General features: G+C 37.7%; 2 protein-coding genes across 2 annotated transcripts; both read left to right on the top strand.

Annotated features, from left to right (window-relative positions):
• On the top strand, positions 2388–7246 carry LOC18614576 (putative disease resistance RPP13-like protein 1). The gene is made up of 3 exons (XM_018119691.1): positions 2388–2442; positions 2682–5622; positions 5757–7246. The coding sequence occupies exons 2-3, from the start codon at positions 2697–2699 to the stop codon at positions 7001–7003; spliced, it is 4173 nt and encodes a 1390-aa protein (XP_017975180.1). The 5' UTR covers positions 2388–2442; positions 2682–2696; the 3' UTR covers positions 7004–7246.
• On the top strand, positions 7799–16912 carry LOC18614574 (putative disease resistance protein At3g14460). The gene is made up of 4 exons (XM_018118601.1): positions 7799–10083; positions 11859–16347; positions 16441–16501; positions 16632–16912. Exons 1-2 carry the CDS (start codon positions 7999–8001, stop codon positions 16290–16292), a joined length of 6519 nt encoding a protein of 2172 aa, XP_017974090.1. The 5' UTR covers positions 7799–7998; the 3' UTR covers positions 16293–16347; positions 16441–16501; positions 16632–16912.

Below are 17091 nucleotides of genomic sequence, written 5' to 3'. Positions count from 1 at the left end.
CTTTTTGCCATTTCCTTGTCAATTATAACACGAGGTGAGTCCGTGCGAGTGTTGACTGTCGGTTCGAATTTAAAAATTTAAAAATTAAATTAACAAATTATATTTTCAATATTAAAATAATGGAAATCAATTTATATTTATGATTCATGAGATTTATCATTGACATTATACATTCTCAAAAATTTTCTCAAATTATTTTAAAAAAATTTAAATTAATCATTTTTTATAAATTCAATTAAGTTTTTATATTTTTATTTTAAATTAAATAAATTATTAATAATTAATTAATTATTATTAATTAAAATATTATTTATCATTTTATGTCATCCTCACTTGAATCTTAAGAATTACTCTCAATTTTTTAATTATTATATAATAAAATTAGAAATATATGATATGATTATCCGATTACTTTTTAACTACTTTTGATACAAAATTTTGATTCTACAATTGATTTACTTGACACTATTGTGATGTTAATATGAAAAATAAAAAATATCACATTATTATTTATTAAAACATATCGATATGTCACATCAATATTATATGACATAAAACGACAAGTAACGTTTTGACAAAATTAACTATTAGTTATGAAAATTTATTTGAATCAAAATAAAAATATAAAAATTTAAATAATTTAAAATAAAAATATAAAAATTTAGTTGAACATAATAAAAAATAAAAATTTATTTAAATTTTTAAAAATAATTTAATTTTTTTAATTATTATTATTTTTCAACAATTATACATATATAATATAATAAAATAAAATAGAATATAATATCATATCATATAATATAATATAAATTATCAATATTAATTCTATTGAATCAATTATCAATTTTGAACCGATAAATTCGATTAAAACCGAAATCGAACAAATGAGATCAAATTAATTGATTTTCGATTCATTCAATTGAAATTGATTACGGGTGACTAATTATCATCATGTGGCTAATAATCAAGGACATTTCTTCTCTTTTTTCCATCTGGGAACTTCAAAATTTTAGATTTAAATATGATTTTCTGGGCATGAAGAAACGAGCGCCGCCATGGCCCATTGACAGCCACTTCTTGGTGCTATTATTACATTCAAGATAAGGATTAAGGATGCTTTGCATGCTGTTCAGCACCAGCGAAAGGCCAAAGCAGATGACGTATCCATCAAACAACTGTAAAATGAGTCGGGTTTGGAGACTCGAGAAGCCCATTTTGTTCAGAAATTGGACTTCTAAAGCCCAATCACTCTGAACAGGTTTGGTCTCAAAAGCCCAAATTATTTTTGTTGATAAATTTTGATAATCATGACATATTTAAAAAGAATTCAAATTTAATTATTTAAATATAAAATATATGCACTTATTATTGAACAAAATTTGATCGTCATCTTTTCTTGACATGGATATTTAAATATAATTCATTATAAGAAATATATATTTATTAAAGAGATAAATAAATAAAATACATAAAGACGCTTAAATAATAATTAATTTTAGTTTCTTACACAACATTGCCCTTAAGAAAGAGTATATTTTGCTATTTCTTTAATTTTTTTAGACAAAAACAAGGTTAAAAAAAAAGAAATAGTGTATTAACACTATTCTTTTCGATTTTAAAAGTTTTTCTTTATTTGATTTTTACAAAAATTAAAATTAAAATTTTGTTTTGATTTATTTTATATTAAAATATAATATAAAGATAATATTATGATATCATATCCTATATCAAATGTAAATGAGATTATTAAGGTATAATATTCAAATAAGTTCTTAAATTATTTAAATATATTTTTTAAATTTTAAATTAAATAAATTTATGTAATTAATAATTAATTAATTATCATCAGTAAAAATATTTTTTATCATATAATATTGACATAAAACTAATATAAAAAAATCATAATTATATTATTATATTAAATTAATATATTATATTATTATTAATTATAATATATTAATATATTATATCATAGTGAATTATGATATCACATGATCATCATCAATTTACGTAATTACAATCGGTGCTAAAGGGTACGCTCGTCCAGTGTGGACCCGTACAAAAGAATATTGCACCAGCAAGGTAGCGACGGATAGACATTAGGATGGTTTCAAAGGGACCGTCAAAGTTACTATAGCAATGTCTAGGACTTTACGCACGTAACGTTGTCCTCGTACGACGAGTAACCCATATTTACAGGAGTGGTTAAAGGTGGAGGTCAAGGTATCTGACCAGAAAAGGAAAAAGGACGGGACCCCATGAAAAGCTTGTGCGAGATGACACGCGTAATCGTGTAACACAATCCTGCGGCGAAATGTGGGGTCGTAGTGGGGGGCTTAAAGCCACGGAAATGTTTGTCGTCTCTGGTTTCATTCCACATCGAGAGTATTGTCTGAATTTTTTCACTTCTCGTTTGAAGGGGCAGTTGTGCGACCGATTCAGGCAAGTTCTTGTTATACTGCTACTGATTTACTAATCAGTTTTCAGTAATTTTTGATCATCTGATTGCATTTTGTTTTCGTTCCCATTGAAACAAATGTTGGGTTATGGTGAATTTGTCATCTGCATTCATGGTAGATTCTGGAAAGCATGGGATAGCTGCAACCGTCATGTTCTATTTTGGGGTTTCAGAGAACAGCGAAAACGAATCAAAAGAACTAATTTTGTTTTCTTTGTATCAGTGTATTTTCTTCGCGATGGAAGGTGCGGCCGGTAGTGTCATGGACTCCATTCTCGGTTCTCTGTTTCATTACCTTCTTGACAAATTGTCATCTCCTGACTTGATGAGGTTCGCAAGGCAAGAGCAGCTGTTAACTCAGCTGAAAAAGTTGGAGAAGCTGTTGCGCCAAATCAACGCGTTGCTTGCCGATGCGGAAGAGAAGCAAACGACGAGTCCTGCAGTAAAACATTGGCTCAGCGATTTGAAAGACGTTGCGTACGATGCTGATGATGTCATCGATGAACTAGCCACTGAGGCTTTGCGGCGGGAATTGATGGCGGAGCCTGGGTCATCGATGGCCACCTCTAAGGTATGGAAATTCATCCCAACTTGTTTCAGTCCAAGTGTAATCAAGTTTAGCAGCAAAATTGGGTCCAAAATAGAGGAAATTACTGGTAGATTGCAGTACATAGCTGCATTGAAGAATGATGTCAATTTAGTGGAGGATGCTGGGGAAAGGCGTCAGAAAGTGCTACGGAGACTGCCCACCACTTCTCTTGTTAATGAATCTCATATTTATGGGAGGGACAGAGATAAACAAGCTATTGTTGAGTTGTTGGTGGATAGTGGTGCAGTGGGTGTCGGTCGAATTGGTGTGGTTCCAATTGTTGGTATGGGGGGAGTGGGCAAAACTACTCTTGCTCAGTTAGTTTACAATGATGCCAGAGTTGAAAGTTGGTTTGAATTGAGAGTTTGGATTTGTGTTTCTGAGGAATTCGATGGTGTTAGAGTGACAAAGACAATGCTGCAGGCTGTTACTTTAGAGAGTTGCAATTTGAAGGATTTAAATTTGCTCCAATTGAGGCTAAAGGATAAACTATGTGGAAAGAAGTTCTTGATTGTTTTAGATGACATTTGGAATGAGAATTACGAGCAATGGGATCTTTTCAGCAGACCCTTCGCAGCCGGTGCAATTGGAAGTAAGATACTGGTGACAACTCGAAGTGAAGGTGTTGCATCCATAATGTCTACTTGTGGGTCATACCATTTGCAGGTATTGTCAAATGATGATTGTTTGTCTTTGTTCACCTGGCATGCTCTTGGATCAAGAGGGTTTGGTGGGTATCCTAATCTAAAAGAAATTGCTGAAGAAATAGTACGAAGGTGCAATGGTTTGCCTCTAGCGGGTAAGGCCCTGGGAGGTCTCCTACGCAACAGACTAGATCCTGGTGAGTGGAAAGACATACTAAATAGCAAGATATGGGATTTACCAGAAGATAGGAGTGGAATTGTTCCAGCTCTGAGGCTGAGCTACCATCACCTTCCTTCCCACTTGAAGCAATGCTTTACTTATTGTGCCATATTTCCAAAAGTCTATGAATTTGACAAGGATGAGTTAGTTCGACTATGGATGGCAGAAGGTTTCTTGCAACAGCCTAAAGGACCAAAAAAGATGGAGGATTTGGGTCTTGAATATTTTCATGACTTACTGTCAAGATCATTTTTCCAACAGTCAAGTAGTAATGAAACAAGATTTGTGATGCATGATCTCATAAATGATCTAGCTCAATCTGTTTGTGGGGAGCTATGCTTTAACACTGCAGGTACATTTGAGGATGTGAAATGCAATGGAAGTACTGAAAAGATTCGCCATTTGTCATTCATTCGTCAGCAATATGATGTTTCAAAAAGATTTGAAGCCTTCTATCTTCATAAAATGAAGAACCTGCGAACTTTTATATCATTGCCAATTTATACATCTTCTTGGGCAGCTGGTTGCTACTTAAGTAGCCATGTCTTACACCTATTGCTTCCAGGATTAAGATGCTTAAGAGTACTCAGTTTGAGTGGTTATTGCATTGACGAACTCCCATATTCAATTGATCAATTGAAGCATTTACGGTACCTAAACTTATCTCATGCTAGAATTAAATCATTACCTGAATCTGTGGGTTCTCTCTTCAACTTACAATCATTGATACTTCATGGGTGCAAGGAACTTACTAAGTTGCCACAAGACATTGTTAATCTAATTAACCTTCATGTTCTTGATCTTACTGATACTGATAAATTACAAGAGATGCCACAGGGGATTGGGAATTTAGCAAAGCTTCAGATTCTGCCCAAATTCATTGTGGGAAAGAACAAGGGCGTTAGAGGATTGAAGGGCTTGTCGCAACTGCGAGGGGAACTTTCGATTGTGGGGTTGGAAAATTTGGTGGGCACTGAAGATGCTAAAAATGCTATTCTGAAGGATAAAAACAGCCTTGATGGGCTAGATTTGCAATGGAGGTGCAATTCTTTTGATTCCCAAAATGATGAAGATAAAATGCATGTTTTGGACATGCTGCAGCCGCATAAAAATCTGAAGAGGCTTAGAATTTCATTCTATGGTGGTAAAAGTTTTCCATCTTGGTTAGGTGATTCTTCATGGGCTAGCATGGTTACCATAAACCTCCATAATTGCAGAAAAAGTAAGTCACTTCCATCACTCGGGACATTACCCTCACTGAAAAGATTATGCATAGAAGGCATGAATGAAGTCCAAAATGTAGATTTTGAGTTTTATGGAAATGCCTTTATTTCTTTTAAGCCTTTTCCGTCCTTAGAGATTTTATGGTTTCAGCATATGTTGCAGTGGGAAAACTGGTTTTCTCCCCATAGAGCTAATGGAGATGCAGGGAAAGAATTTCCTCAACTCCATGAACTATTAATAGAGGATTGTCCTAAGTTGATTGGGAAGTTACCCAGCTTTCTTTTTTCCCTTTTGAAGCTTACTGTTAGGAATTGCCCAATTTTGGAAGGTTTATCTACAGGTCTCCCATCACTTTGTGAATTAAGTATTGAAGCTTGCAATGAGAAGGTGCTGACAGGCATGCTCTACCTCACCTCCCTAACAACATTGAGAATCAGCAAGATGCCAGAGATTATGCGTTTGCCACATGGGATTGTACTGTTTTCAGGTGCACTTAAAACTCTTGTTTTTTCTAATTGCAGCGGACTATGTTCTTGTGGCATAAGGGAGCTGGATTACACAATATTACTTGTCTTGAGTGCTTGAAAATTGAAGGTTGTTCTCAATTTCCATCATTTGCAGAAAATGAGAAGGATCTACCTTGCAGCTTTGGAGACACGAATTGTGGTAACTGGGAGAAGTTGCCTTGTGGTCTTCAAGGGCTCATGTCTCTCAAAAATTTGCACATTGAGTCCTGTCCGAAACTTGTCTCCTTTGCAGGGACAGGTTTGCCGCCCACACTTAGAGTTCTTAAGCTCAAAAATTGTTCAGCACTGAAGTACCTACCTGATTGGATGATGATGTCTAGTTGCAAAAGCAATGAGTGTTTTGAAGAGTTGGAGATTGAAGGGTGTCCTCTCACATCTTTTCCGAGGTTGTTTCCCACCTCGCTTAGAAAGCTGAAAATCCGAGATTGTAATGATTTACAGTCTTTACCTGAGGGGATGATGCAGACTGAAAATAGCACAAGCAACATGCCTCTTCTTGAGAATTTGGAGATTGTTGATTGCTCTTCTCTCATTTCCTTTCCTGAAGGTAAATTACCTACCAGCCTTAAGGTCCTTAAGATTTCAGATTGCTTGCAGTTGGACCCTATTTTTGACCGGACACTTCACAACGGTGCTTCACTTGAATATATTAGCATATGGAACAATAAAAATCTGACAAGATTGCCTAAATGCCTATGCAGTCTCACATGTCTGAAGGAATTAAGTATAGGTTACTGTCCATCTTTGGAATCCTTCCCGGTGACAGTCCTTCCATTTCCCAAGCTGAGAGAATTGGACATTTTCAATTGCATCAATCTCAAGTATTTGCCCAATCAGATGCAAAACCTCACTGCACTTCAATGTCTAACAATTTGTGACTGTCCCAATCTCATGTGCCTTCCAAAGGGGGGTTTTCCGCCTAATTTGTTGTTACTTGAGATATGGGATTGTAAAAATCTGAAGGAGCCCATGTCGGAATGGAATTTACACTCTTTAAGCTATCTAAGAGACTTAAGCATTGCTGGGGCACCAGATATAGTTTCGTTTCCTGATAAAAACTGTCTACTTCCTACTACTTTAGTTTCTCTGTTCATTGCAAGACTTGATAATCTGGAATTCCTATCTACGGGGCTCCAAAATTTGACCTCACTCGAAGACTTTGAGGTTGCCCAATGTCCTAAGCTTAGATACTTGCCAAGGGAAGGCTTGCCTGCAACACTTGGAAGATTTCGTATCAGGGAATGTTCACTTTTAAGACAAAAATGCTTAAAGGATAAAGGAGCATGTTGGCCTTTGATAGCCCACATTCCTTGCGTGGAGATTGATGTCATGGATATATAATACCTTCGCTCCTCTACGTTTTCACTTTTGTAAAACCAATTTCTGATGCCTCTTTTACTGGTGTTGGACTTTCTCACTCATTATGTAGGATGGAGAAGATGATGGGTGCTGTAAACTTTGAAACTTAAAAAAGGAACAGAATTTGCATGGTATTCAGTAGCTTGTTGTGATTGTTTCACGCAATGTTATGCTTCAATCCTTGCTATATGCTGAAATGGTTCTGTAGATTTCTTATCTTTTCAACTGTTGCTTTTTGGAATTTTTATGTTGAAGATTTTCCTGTTGACAAGATCTTGATCATGCTTGCCAGTTCCAACTTCTGAATGCAACTGGAGAGAATGTTGGGTTTCTGATAACCATGCTTTATTATGATATTGACAAGTCACAATTTCTTTAACAAATTGGAAATTACAGTTAGCTTTAGTTATGAGGATCATCTGGAAAATAAAAAACAATTCCAATTCATTCAAATTGAGATGTTCATCTCTCTAGTTTGCTAGTACGTATGGTATCAATCAAGCTTGGTTATGGATACTAGTTTTTTCTATAAAAAATAAGGAAGTGGATCCAGTTTTGTCCAAAATGAAACAAAACTTGTCGGACATAAGGGCCCAACCGTTCAAGGGACAATGACAGGTTGACAACCGACAGCCAAGAGACGAGTCGTGGTAGTCTTATTGGTCGAGTTGATCAAGAGACGAATCAGCGCAACAAAATTCTTTTCTTTAATATTTTGAGTGAAATAAAAATGTTTTCTTTGAAGTTTCGAAGACAAGGAAAATATCAATGGAACAAAGCAAAACAAGAATTAATGTAAAAATGGTCATTGTCTTGTCACTTGCGCCATTCATGGACGCTACCCTTTTGTGGACTAAGTTAAAAGGGTTGAACAGATATATACTAGAATGTACCTTGGCATTCAGATTTAATCATCTATCCTGGAAACTGGCAAGAAAGTCTTTGTGCACAGTATCCTCATCTCCAGTACATGCTCCATGGCAGCTTTTCACGACCAAGCTATGCTCTCTGCTCTGTTCAATTCCCTGCAGGTTCAGATGCTCAACTTCGCACGACGAGAGCAAACTTGTTCTCCATTCGAGAAGTGGGTTAAGCCCATGAACGACATCGATACCGCAATTGCTGATGCGGAGGAAAAGCAAAAGACATTGCTTCCAGTTGAGCACTGGCTCACCGATTTAAGAGACCTTGCATACGATGCTGAGGCTTGTATTGATGAATTTGCCACTGAGGCCTTGGGCAACAAAATAATGGCGGAGTCCGACTCATCAGCGGGTATTTCTAAGGTGCTTCTGAACTTTATCTTGACTTGCTTTAGTGGTTTCAATGCAAATACTGATTCTGATTTCAGACGCAAAATTGAGTCTAAGATAGAAGAAATTACTGTAAGATTGCAAGGCTTGGTTGAGAAGAAGAAGGATTTGAAGTTAGGGCCGAACTGTGGAAGAAGGCGTGAGAGGGTGGTACAGCAGAGGTTGCCCACCACTTCTCTTGTTAATGAATCTCATATTTATGGTAGGGAAAAGGATAAAGAAGCTGTTATTCAGCTTTTGAAGAGTACTGGTGAAGTGGGTATTGGTATTGGTGTGGTTCCAATTGTGGGCATGGGAGGACTAGGCAAAACCACTCTTGCTCAACTAGTTTACAATGACGCAAGAGTTGGAAGTTGGTTTCAAGTGAGAGTTTGGGTTAATGTTTTGGCAGAATTTGATATGGTTAAGGTGACAAAGACAGTTCTGCAGGCTATTACTCAAGAGAACTGTAATTGGAAGGATTTAAATTTACTCCAGGTGAGCCTCAAGGAGAAGCTGTCTGGGAAGAAGTTCTTGATTGTTTTAGACGAAGTTTGGAATGAGAACAATGAGCAATGGGATATTCTATGTGGACCCTTCCAAGCAGGGGCAATTGGAAGTAAAATACTTGTGACAACTCGAAGTGAAGGTGTTGCGTCCATAATGACTACTTGTGGGTCATACCAGTTGCAGCTATTGTCGAATGATGGTAGTTTCTCTTTGTTCACCTGGCATGCTCTTGGATTAAGAGGCTTTGATGGCTACCCTAATCTAAAAGTAATTGCTGAAGAAATAGTGAGGAAGTGCAATGGTTTGCCGTTAACTGCTAAGACCCTGGGAGGACTCCTGCGCAACAAATTAAATCAAGATGAATGGGAAACCATTATGAATAGCAGGATTTGGGATTTACCAGAAGAAGTAAGCGGCATTGCTCCAACTCTAAGGTTGAGCTACCAACACCTTCCTTCCCATTTGAAACGATGCTTTGCTTATTGTTCTATATTTCCTAAGAACTATAAATTTAACAAGGATGAGTTGATTCAACTGTGGATGGCAGAAGGTTTTTTGCAACATCTGGAAGGAGCAAAGCGAATGGAAGACCTAGGTCTTGAATATTTTAATGAATTGCTATCAAGATCATTTTTCCAACAGGTAAGTGCTAATGAAACACAATTTGTGATGCATGATCTTATAAATGATCTAGCTCAGTCTGTTTCCGGGGACTTATGCTTTAACATTGAGGATAGGTTTCAGGATGGGAAATTCTGTGGAAGCATACAAAAGATGCGCCATTTCTCATTCACTTGTCACCATTGTGATGTTTCAAAAAGATTTAGTGGCTTATGTCGACAGGAAAAATTAAGGACTTTCATAGCACTGCCAATGCCTAGGGTAACCTGTTGCTACGTAAGTGACCCTGTCATGCAGGACTTGCTAACAAGTCTAAGGCACTTAAGAGTACTAAGATTGTGTGGTTATTGCATTGATAAGCTACCAGAGTCAGTTGGTCATTTGAAACATTTACGGTATCTTAATTTATCTCACAGTAGAATTAATTGTCTACCTGAATCAGTGGGTTTTCTCTTCAACTTACAAACATTAATACTGCAAGGGTGCAAGGAACTCACTAAGTTGCCACAGGGCATTGTGAATCTAATTAACCTTCATGTTCTTGATCTTTCCGGTTCTGAGAATTTACAAGAGATGCCACAGTGGATGGGTCATTTGCAAAATCTTCATATTTGTGGCAAAGGACAATGGATTTGGTATTAACGAATTGAAGGGCTTGTCACAACTGCGAGGGGAGCTTTCAGTTATGGGGTTGGAAAATGTGGTGGATGTTCAAGATACTATGGCTGCTATTCTAAAAGATACTATGGGAGCCGTAAACTATGATGGAAAAGAAACAGAATTTGCATGGTATTCAGTAAGCCTTTAGTGGATTGTTTCACATGGTTTTGCATCAAACCTTGCTGCAAGCTCCAATGGTTCTGTTGACAAGATCCTGTTCATGCTTGCCAGTTCAACTTCTGAATGCAACAGGGAGAGATTGTTGGGTTTCTGACATTGCGGTAACCATGATGCTTGCCTCCCTTGTTTGTTTGGTTTTTGGTTGGAATTTATTTGCATTTTGCTTTATTATGATATTGACAAATTCCTTCATATTGTATGTCCAGAAATAGAGATGTTCATACGTCTAATATGCTAACGCCTATGGACTATAGTTGATATTTGCCAAGGGAAGGCTTCCCCGCAACACAAGAAATAGATAAATAATATAGTAAAAATGTTTGAGAAATTGGACGGTCTCCTACAACAACTGATGAAGGCAGGGTAAATGGGCCTTGAGAAGCCCATTTGTGGAGAGATTGAACTTCTAAAGCCCCATCACACAACAGGTTTGGTCTCCAAAGCCCAAATTATTTATGTAGATAAAGATTGATAATCTGTCACTAAATTAAGACATATATGTCTCTTATTTATTATATTGATTTAAAAAAATTCGAATTTAATCCTTTAAATATAAAATATAAAATATATGCAATTACTATTAAACAAAATATTCGGATATATCTCGTTGACACATAATACAGAAAAAAAATCACTATACTAAAAACAAATGAACAATAATTGATTTTTGTTTCTTACGCAAGATGGTAACTTACTTTTTCCTAGTTTATTCCTTGTCAGAAAAACACATGCCATGTCTAGACTTTTTAGCCCCACGGTCCCAACGTCATCGTGGTGTACAACGAAGAACGCATGTTTCCAAAAGTGATTGACAAGGTTTTTTGACAGCCATTGGCGAAATGTGGGGGCAGTGGAGCTTGTCCATGACTTTACTAACTCAGCAGATAGAATCTACTCGATTGGTACGATGACCATAGTTAAATTCTGTGAACAAGAAAGCAGAGACTGAGGTTACGAGATGAGCACCACAGTGGGTAAATTTCCACCACTACCAACCGACCAATGTACCACAAGTGATGGAACTATTCGCCATCACTCAAATGACGGTAACTCGGAGTCAAAAATTTTGTCCAATGAATTGTGGGTTTCTTTTAATTCATTGATTAGTTCAATGTAACCAGAGATTCTTCGTGTTTTCTAGCCATAGCTTAGTTGACCGGGCATCAAAAGACGAAAACTTTTGAAAGAGTGATGGGACTGTAGACCTGGAAAGAATTGTGTCTTGACGAAATAAATTTTCAAAATAATATCTAGTAAAAGGATTCGTCTTAAATTCCATTTCAACCACGTTTCTACCAACACCCTGTTCACTAGGTTGGTTTCACTTACCCTTGGACCTGTTCGGTAAAACCTGCAACAGAAAAATGAACAAAAATGGGTTCTCAAATTACAAAGAATTTGTTCCTTTCCTGTTTGTCTTCAAATATTTTTTTTCTGGGTAAAGTTGAAAGTCTGATTCAGCTTATGCGTGGATCAGTACTGTTCTTGTTTAAAGACGGCAGCGGGTCTCCCTTAGGCGTTTGTTAATCTTAAATCTTAATTATGCAGTTCGAGTTTGCGGTTTCTGGTGATGGAAAGGTAGTAGTAGGAGCCAGTATTCAAGAGAAGACGAAAAAAGAAACGCCGGAAGTTCACTGCTTTTGCTTGAAGACAAGATGGAAGCTATTGTGGCGACCGTTAGTGATGTAATGCTGTCTGCGTTGGTCCGCTCCCTCTTAGAAACGATGTCTTCACCCGACTTTCTTAAATTCTCACGGGAGGAGCAAGTTTGGGCCGAAATCAAGAAATGGAAGAACCTGCTGCTTAAAATCAATGCCTTGCTTCAGGATGCTGAGGAAAAGCAAACCACGAGTGGTGCTGTGAAACTCTGGCTCAGGGATCTACAACATGTTGCTTTTGATGCCGAAGATGTTGTTGACGAACTTGCCACCGAGTCTTTACGACGCAAGCTATTGGAGCAGGCTCAACCATCTGCGAGCACCAGTAAGTTATGGAAGGTAATACTCCCAACTTGTTTCAGTGCTCTCAATCTAAATGGTATTAAGTTTAATGCCAAGATGAATTCCAAAATACAAGAAATTACTTCAAGATTGCATGACTTGGCTGTACTGAAGAATAATTTGAATTTAGTGGAGTTTAGTGGAGGGAGGCGTGAAAAAGTGCTTCACAGACTGCCCACCAGTTCTCTCGTTGATGAGCCTCATGTCTATGGTAGGGAAAGCGATAAGGATGCTATTGTTGACATGTTGATGGATAGTGGTGAAATGGGTAGAGGTGAAGTTGGTGTGGTTTCAATTGTAGGTATGGCAGGAGTTGGTAAAACTACTCTTGCTCAGTTAGTTTACCATGACGAGCGAATTGAGACTTCATTTGAATTGAGAGCTTGGGCTTGTGTCACTGAGGAATTTGATATTCTTAGGGTGACAAAGACAGTGCTTCATGCTGTTGATTCTGATATTGGCAATTCGCAGGATTTAAATTTACTTCAAGTGCGGCTAAAGGAGAAGTTGATTGGGAGAAAATTTTTGATCATTTTAGATGACCTCTGGAATGAGAACTATGGGGATTGGGATGTTCTATGCAAACCCTTTGCAGCTGGGGCACCTGGAAGTAAAATACTGGTGACAACACGGCATAAAAGAGTTGCAGCAGTCACAGCTGTCACAGCTAACAATGAGGCATACCATTTGAAGGAACTGTCAGATGATGCTTGTCTGTCATTATTCACCTGGCATGCTCTTCGAGCTGGAAATTTTGATGGACACCCAAATTTAAAAGTGGTCGGGGAGCAAATAGTGAGGAAGTGCAAGGGGTTGCCACTTGCAGCAAAGACCTTGGGAGGACTCCTTCGCACTAAAGTAACTCAAGAAGAATGGGAAGATATACTGATGAGCAAGATATGGGATTTACCAGAAGAAAGAAGTGGCATTCTTCCAGCTCTGAGATTGAGCTACCATCATCTTCCTTTCTATTTGAAACAATGTTTTGCTTATTGCGCTATATTTCCAAAGGACTACGAATTTGACAAGGATGAGTTGGTTCTACTATGGATGGCAGAGGGTTTCTTACAACAGCTAAAAGGAAAGACACGGATGGAGGACTTAGGTTCTCAATATTTTAATGAGTTACTGTCACGATCAATTTTCCAACAGTCAACCAGCAACAAAGCACGATATGTGATGCATGACCTCATAAATGATTTAGCTCAATCTGTTTCTGATGAAATATGCTCAAGTCTTGATGATATGGATATGGTTGAGGGTGATAAGTTATGCACAGTTGCTGAAAAGGTTCGTCATTTGTCATTCACTCGTCGCCAGTATGACATTAGAAAAAGATTTGAGGTCCTGTATCAGATGAAGAATTTACGAACTTTAGCTGCATTACCAATTTATACATCACCTTGGTCAGCATGTTGTTATTTAGCTGGTGATGTCTTACAAAAGATGCTGCGAAGGTTAAGTTGCTTAAGAGTGCTATGTTTAAGTTGTTATTGCATCAATGAGCTACCAAACTCCATCGGTCATATGAAGCATTTACGCTATCTTAATTTGTCTCGCAGTAGAATTAAACAATTACCTGAATCTGTGGGTTCTCTTCTCAACTTGCAAACATTGATACTGCAAGGATGTAAGGAGCTTACTAAGCTGCCACAAGTTTTTAAAAATTTAGTGAACCTTCGTGTTCTTGATCTTACTGATACTGATAGTTTGCAGGAGATGCCATTTGGGATTGGTAATTTGAAAAATCTTCAGATTTTGTCCAAATTCATTGTGGGCAAGGGTATTGGATCTGCTGTTAGTGAATTAAGAGGCTTGTTGCATCTGCGAGGGGAGCTTTCAATTTCTGGGTTGGAAAATGTTGTGGATATTCAAGATGCTAGCAAAGCTAATCTAAAGGATAAGTATGGCTTGACTAGGTTGTATTTGCAATGGAGCCAGGAGTTCCTTAATTGCCGGGATGAGGAAGCTGAAATGCATGTTCTTGACAGGCTACTGCCTCATAAAAATCTTGAGAAGCTTAGAATTCTGTTCTATGGTGGTACAATATTCCCATCTTGGTTAGGTGAGCCTTCATTGACTGATTTAGTAGACTTAGAACTCTGTAATTGTAGAAATAGCATATCACTTCCATCACTTGGGAGACTACCCTCACTCAAAATGTTGTCGATTGCAGGCATGGCTAGAGTCCAGAAGGTGGGTTTAGAGTTTTATGGACATATTTCTCCTTCTGTTAAGCCTTTTCCATCCTTGGAAATTCTAAGGTTTAAAAGTATGTTGGAATGGAGATGCTGGTCTTCTCCTAGTCAAGTTGCTGAACACTCAGGGGAAGAATTTCCTTGTCTAAGGGAACTTGTGATAGAGGATTGTCCCAAGTTGTGTGGAAAGTTACCTGGCCGTGTGTTTTCCCTCATGAAACTTGTAATTAAGCATTGCCCAAATTTAGAAGGTTCATCTATGAGTTTCCCATCTCTTTGTGAATTAAATATGGAAGATTGCAAAGAAGAGTTACTCAGAAGCATTGTTGGCATCACCTCTTTAACAACAGTCAGAGCCAAGAGTATGCCAGAGCTTCAGTTTGTACAAAATGATATTGCACAGTTTCCAGGAACACTTAAATTTCTTGTCATTTCCAACTGCATTGGATTGACATCATTATGGCAGAAGGGTGCTATTTCATTGAATATTTCTTGCCTTGAAAGTCTGAAAATTAAGGGCCGGTCACAATTTGTGTCATTGGCTGAAAATGATCAAGGCTTGTCGAGCAATCTTGAAGACCTCAGACTGTTAGATTCTTGTAACGTGTGGAACCCTCCTTGGATGATGCATGGCCTCACATCTCTCAAAGATTTGCAAATTGAGTCATGTCCAAATCTTGTGTTCTTTCCTGAGTTGGGTTTCCTACACACACTGAAACATCTTAAGCTCAAAGATTGTCGGGCTCTAAAGTCTCTGCCCAGTGGGATGATGATGCTTAATTGCAAGATAAATGGGTGTCCTCTTGAAGAATTGGAGATTGAAGATTGTCATTCTCTCACATGCTTTCCAAGAGGCAGGTTACCTACCACACTTAAATGTATTAGAATCCGGTATTGTAGAGATTTAATGTCTCTACCTGAGGGATTGATGCTGATTGATAATAGCGCAAGCAACATATCCCTTCTTGAGATCTTGGAGATTGTTGCTTGCCCTTCTCTAATTTCATTCCCAGAAGGCAGATTGCCTACCAGCCTTAAAAATCTTAAGATTTGGAATTGCTCCCAATTGGAACCCATTTCTGATAGGATGTTGCACAAAAACGCATCACTTGAGTCCATTGATGTCTGGAATTGTAAAACTCTGATAAGCTTGCCCGAGAACCTGCACAGTGTGACGCATCTGACAGAATTAAAATTTAGTTTATGTCCTGCTCTGAGATACTTCCCAGAAACGGGCATGCATCTTCCGAACCTGAGAACACTGGAAATCTACAATTGCGACAATCTAAAGTCTCTACCGAATCATATGCTAAGCCTCACTTCTCTTCGATGTCTATCAGTTTCTGAGTGTCCTGGTCTTCTGTCCATTCCAAAAGGTGGCTTGCCCCCTAATTTATTGGTACTTGATATCTGGGATTGTCAAAATCTTAAGCAGCCCATGTCAGAATGGAACCTACACAGGCTAGCCTTTCTCAGGGAATTGAGCATTGCTGGTGGACCAGATGCAATTACCTTTCCAGATGAAAAGTGCCTGCTTCCTACATCTTTAGTGTGTATGTTTATTTCAAGACTTCAAAATTTGCAATCTCTGTCCATGGGGCTCTATAATCTGACCTTGCTTGAAGATCTAGAAATTGTCGAGTGTCCTAAGCTTCAGCGCTTGCCAAAGGAAGGCTTACCTGAAACACTTGGAAGACTTTGCATCAGGGATTGTCAACTTCTAAATCAACATTGCTTGAAGGAGAAAGGGGCATATTGGCCTGTGATAGCCCACATCCCTCGTCTGGAAATAGAAAACACAGATGATTAATGGATGGACTTTGGTCGGCTAGTTTGTGATTTTCTCTGGTAGAAGTGCAACTATGGTACGTCAATTTTATTATACAAAACCGGTCTCGTCAGCATAACACTTTCTTCTTTCTTTTCACTGATGATAGACTTTCTCACTCTGCATGTAGGATGGAAGAGTAAGAAGCAGATTAAATCAAAATCTCCCTGCAATCAGTGTAGTCAACTGATGTATGTTCTTTTAGTTGTCGAATCTTGTTACTCCATACGCTTTATTGTTGAAAGTTTCAGAATGGATTTTTTATATCTTAATCAACTGTATCATGAATTTACCCTATGTTATGCTTAATTGGTTTTGCAGATTTCTTGGATAACCATGTTGATCATGAAGTTGATTGGAGTCATTTGTCATCTCCCAAGGTTTGAAGGTTCATCTATGGCTTTCCCATCTCTTTCTGAATTAATCATTGAAAATTGCAACAAAGAGATTTTAGGAAGCACTGTTGGCCTCTCCTTTCTTATAACACCCAGAACCAGGAGTATGCCAGAGCTTATGCATCTAGAGGGAGGGGATTGTACAGATTCCAATACTTGTTTTTAACCCTATATATATACAACCTTCAGAATTCATTTGAGTAACAATTAGAAACTTATTATATAACCGTTGAAGTAATTAGATATAATAAGACTTATTCTTAAGTATAAGGTAATAGAGAAGGGGTACACGGAGGGGACATACTTCCATATCTGATCTACCAAGCCAAACACCTCATTTGAATTGCTTTCACTGTAAATGGTTATTATCCGTGTAAAGTAGTTAT

Source organism: Theobroma cacao, chromosome 1, assembly GCF_000208745.1.
Source record: "Theobroma cacao cultivar B97-61/B2 chromosome 1, Criollo_cocoa_genome_V2, whole genome shotgun sequence".
NCBI classification, from domain to species: domain Eukaryota; kingdom Viridiplantae; phylum Streptophyta; class Magnoliopsida; order Malvales; family Malvaceae; genus Theobroma; species Theobroma cacao.
Note: the sequence above shows the minus strand (reverse complement) of the source record. Positions and strands in the feature narration are given on the sequence as shown.

What these genes read in the sequence shown, in the direction of transcription:
- LOC18614576 (XM_018119691.1), top strand. Translation starts at nt 2,697, where the DNA reads ATGGAAGGTGCGGCCGGTAGTGTCATGGACTCCATTCTCGGTTCTCTG. An exon ending in TGGGATTGTACTGTTTTCAG is followed by an intron (nt 5,623 to 5,756) that starts GTGCACTTAAAA and finishes CATCATTTGCAG; the next exon opens with AAAATGAGAAGGATCTACCT.
- LOC18614574 (XM_018118601.1), top strand. Translation starts at nt 7,999, where the DNA reads ATGGCAGCTTTTCACGACCAAGCTATGCTCTCTGCTCTGTTCAATTCC. An exon ending in AAGGACAATGGATTTGGTAT is followed by an intron (nt 10,084 to 11,858) that starts TAACGAATTGAA and finishes TTCTGGTGATGG; the next exon opens with AAAGGTAGTAGTAGGAGCCA.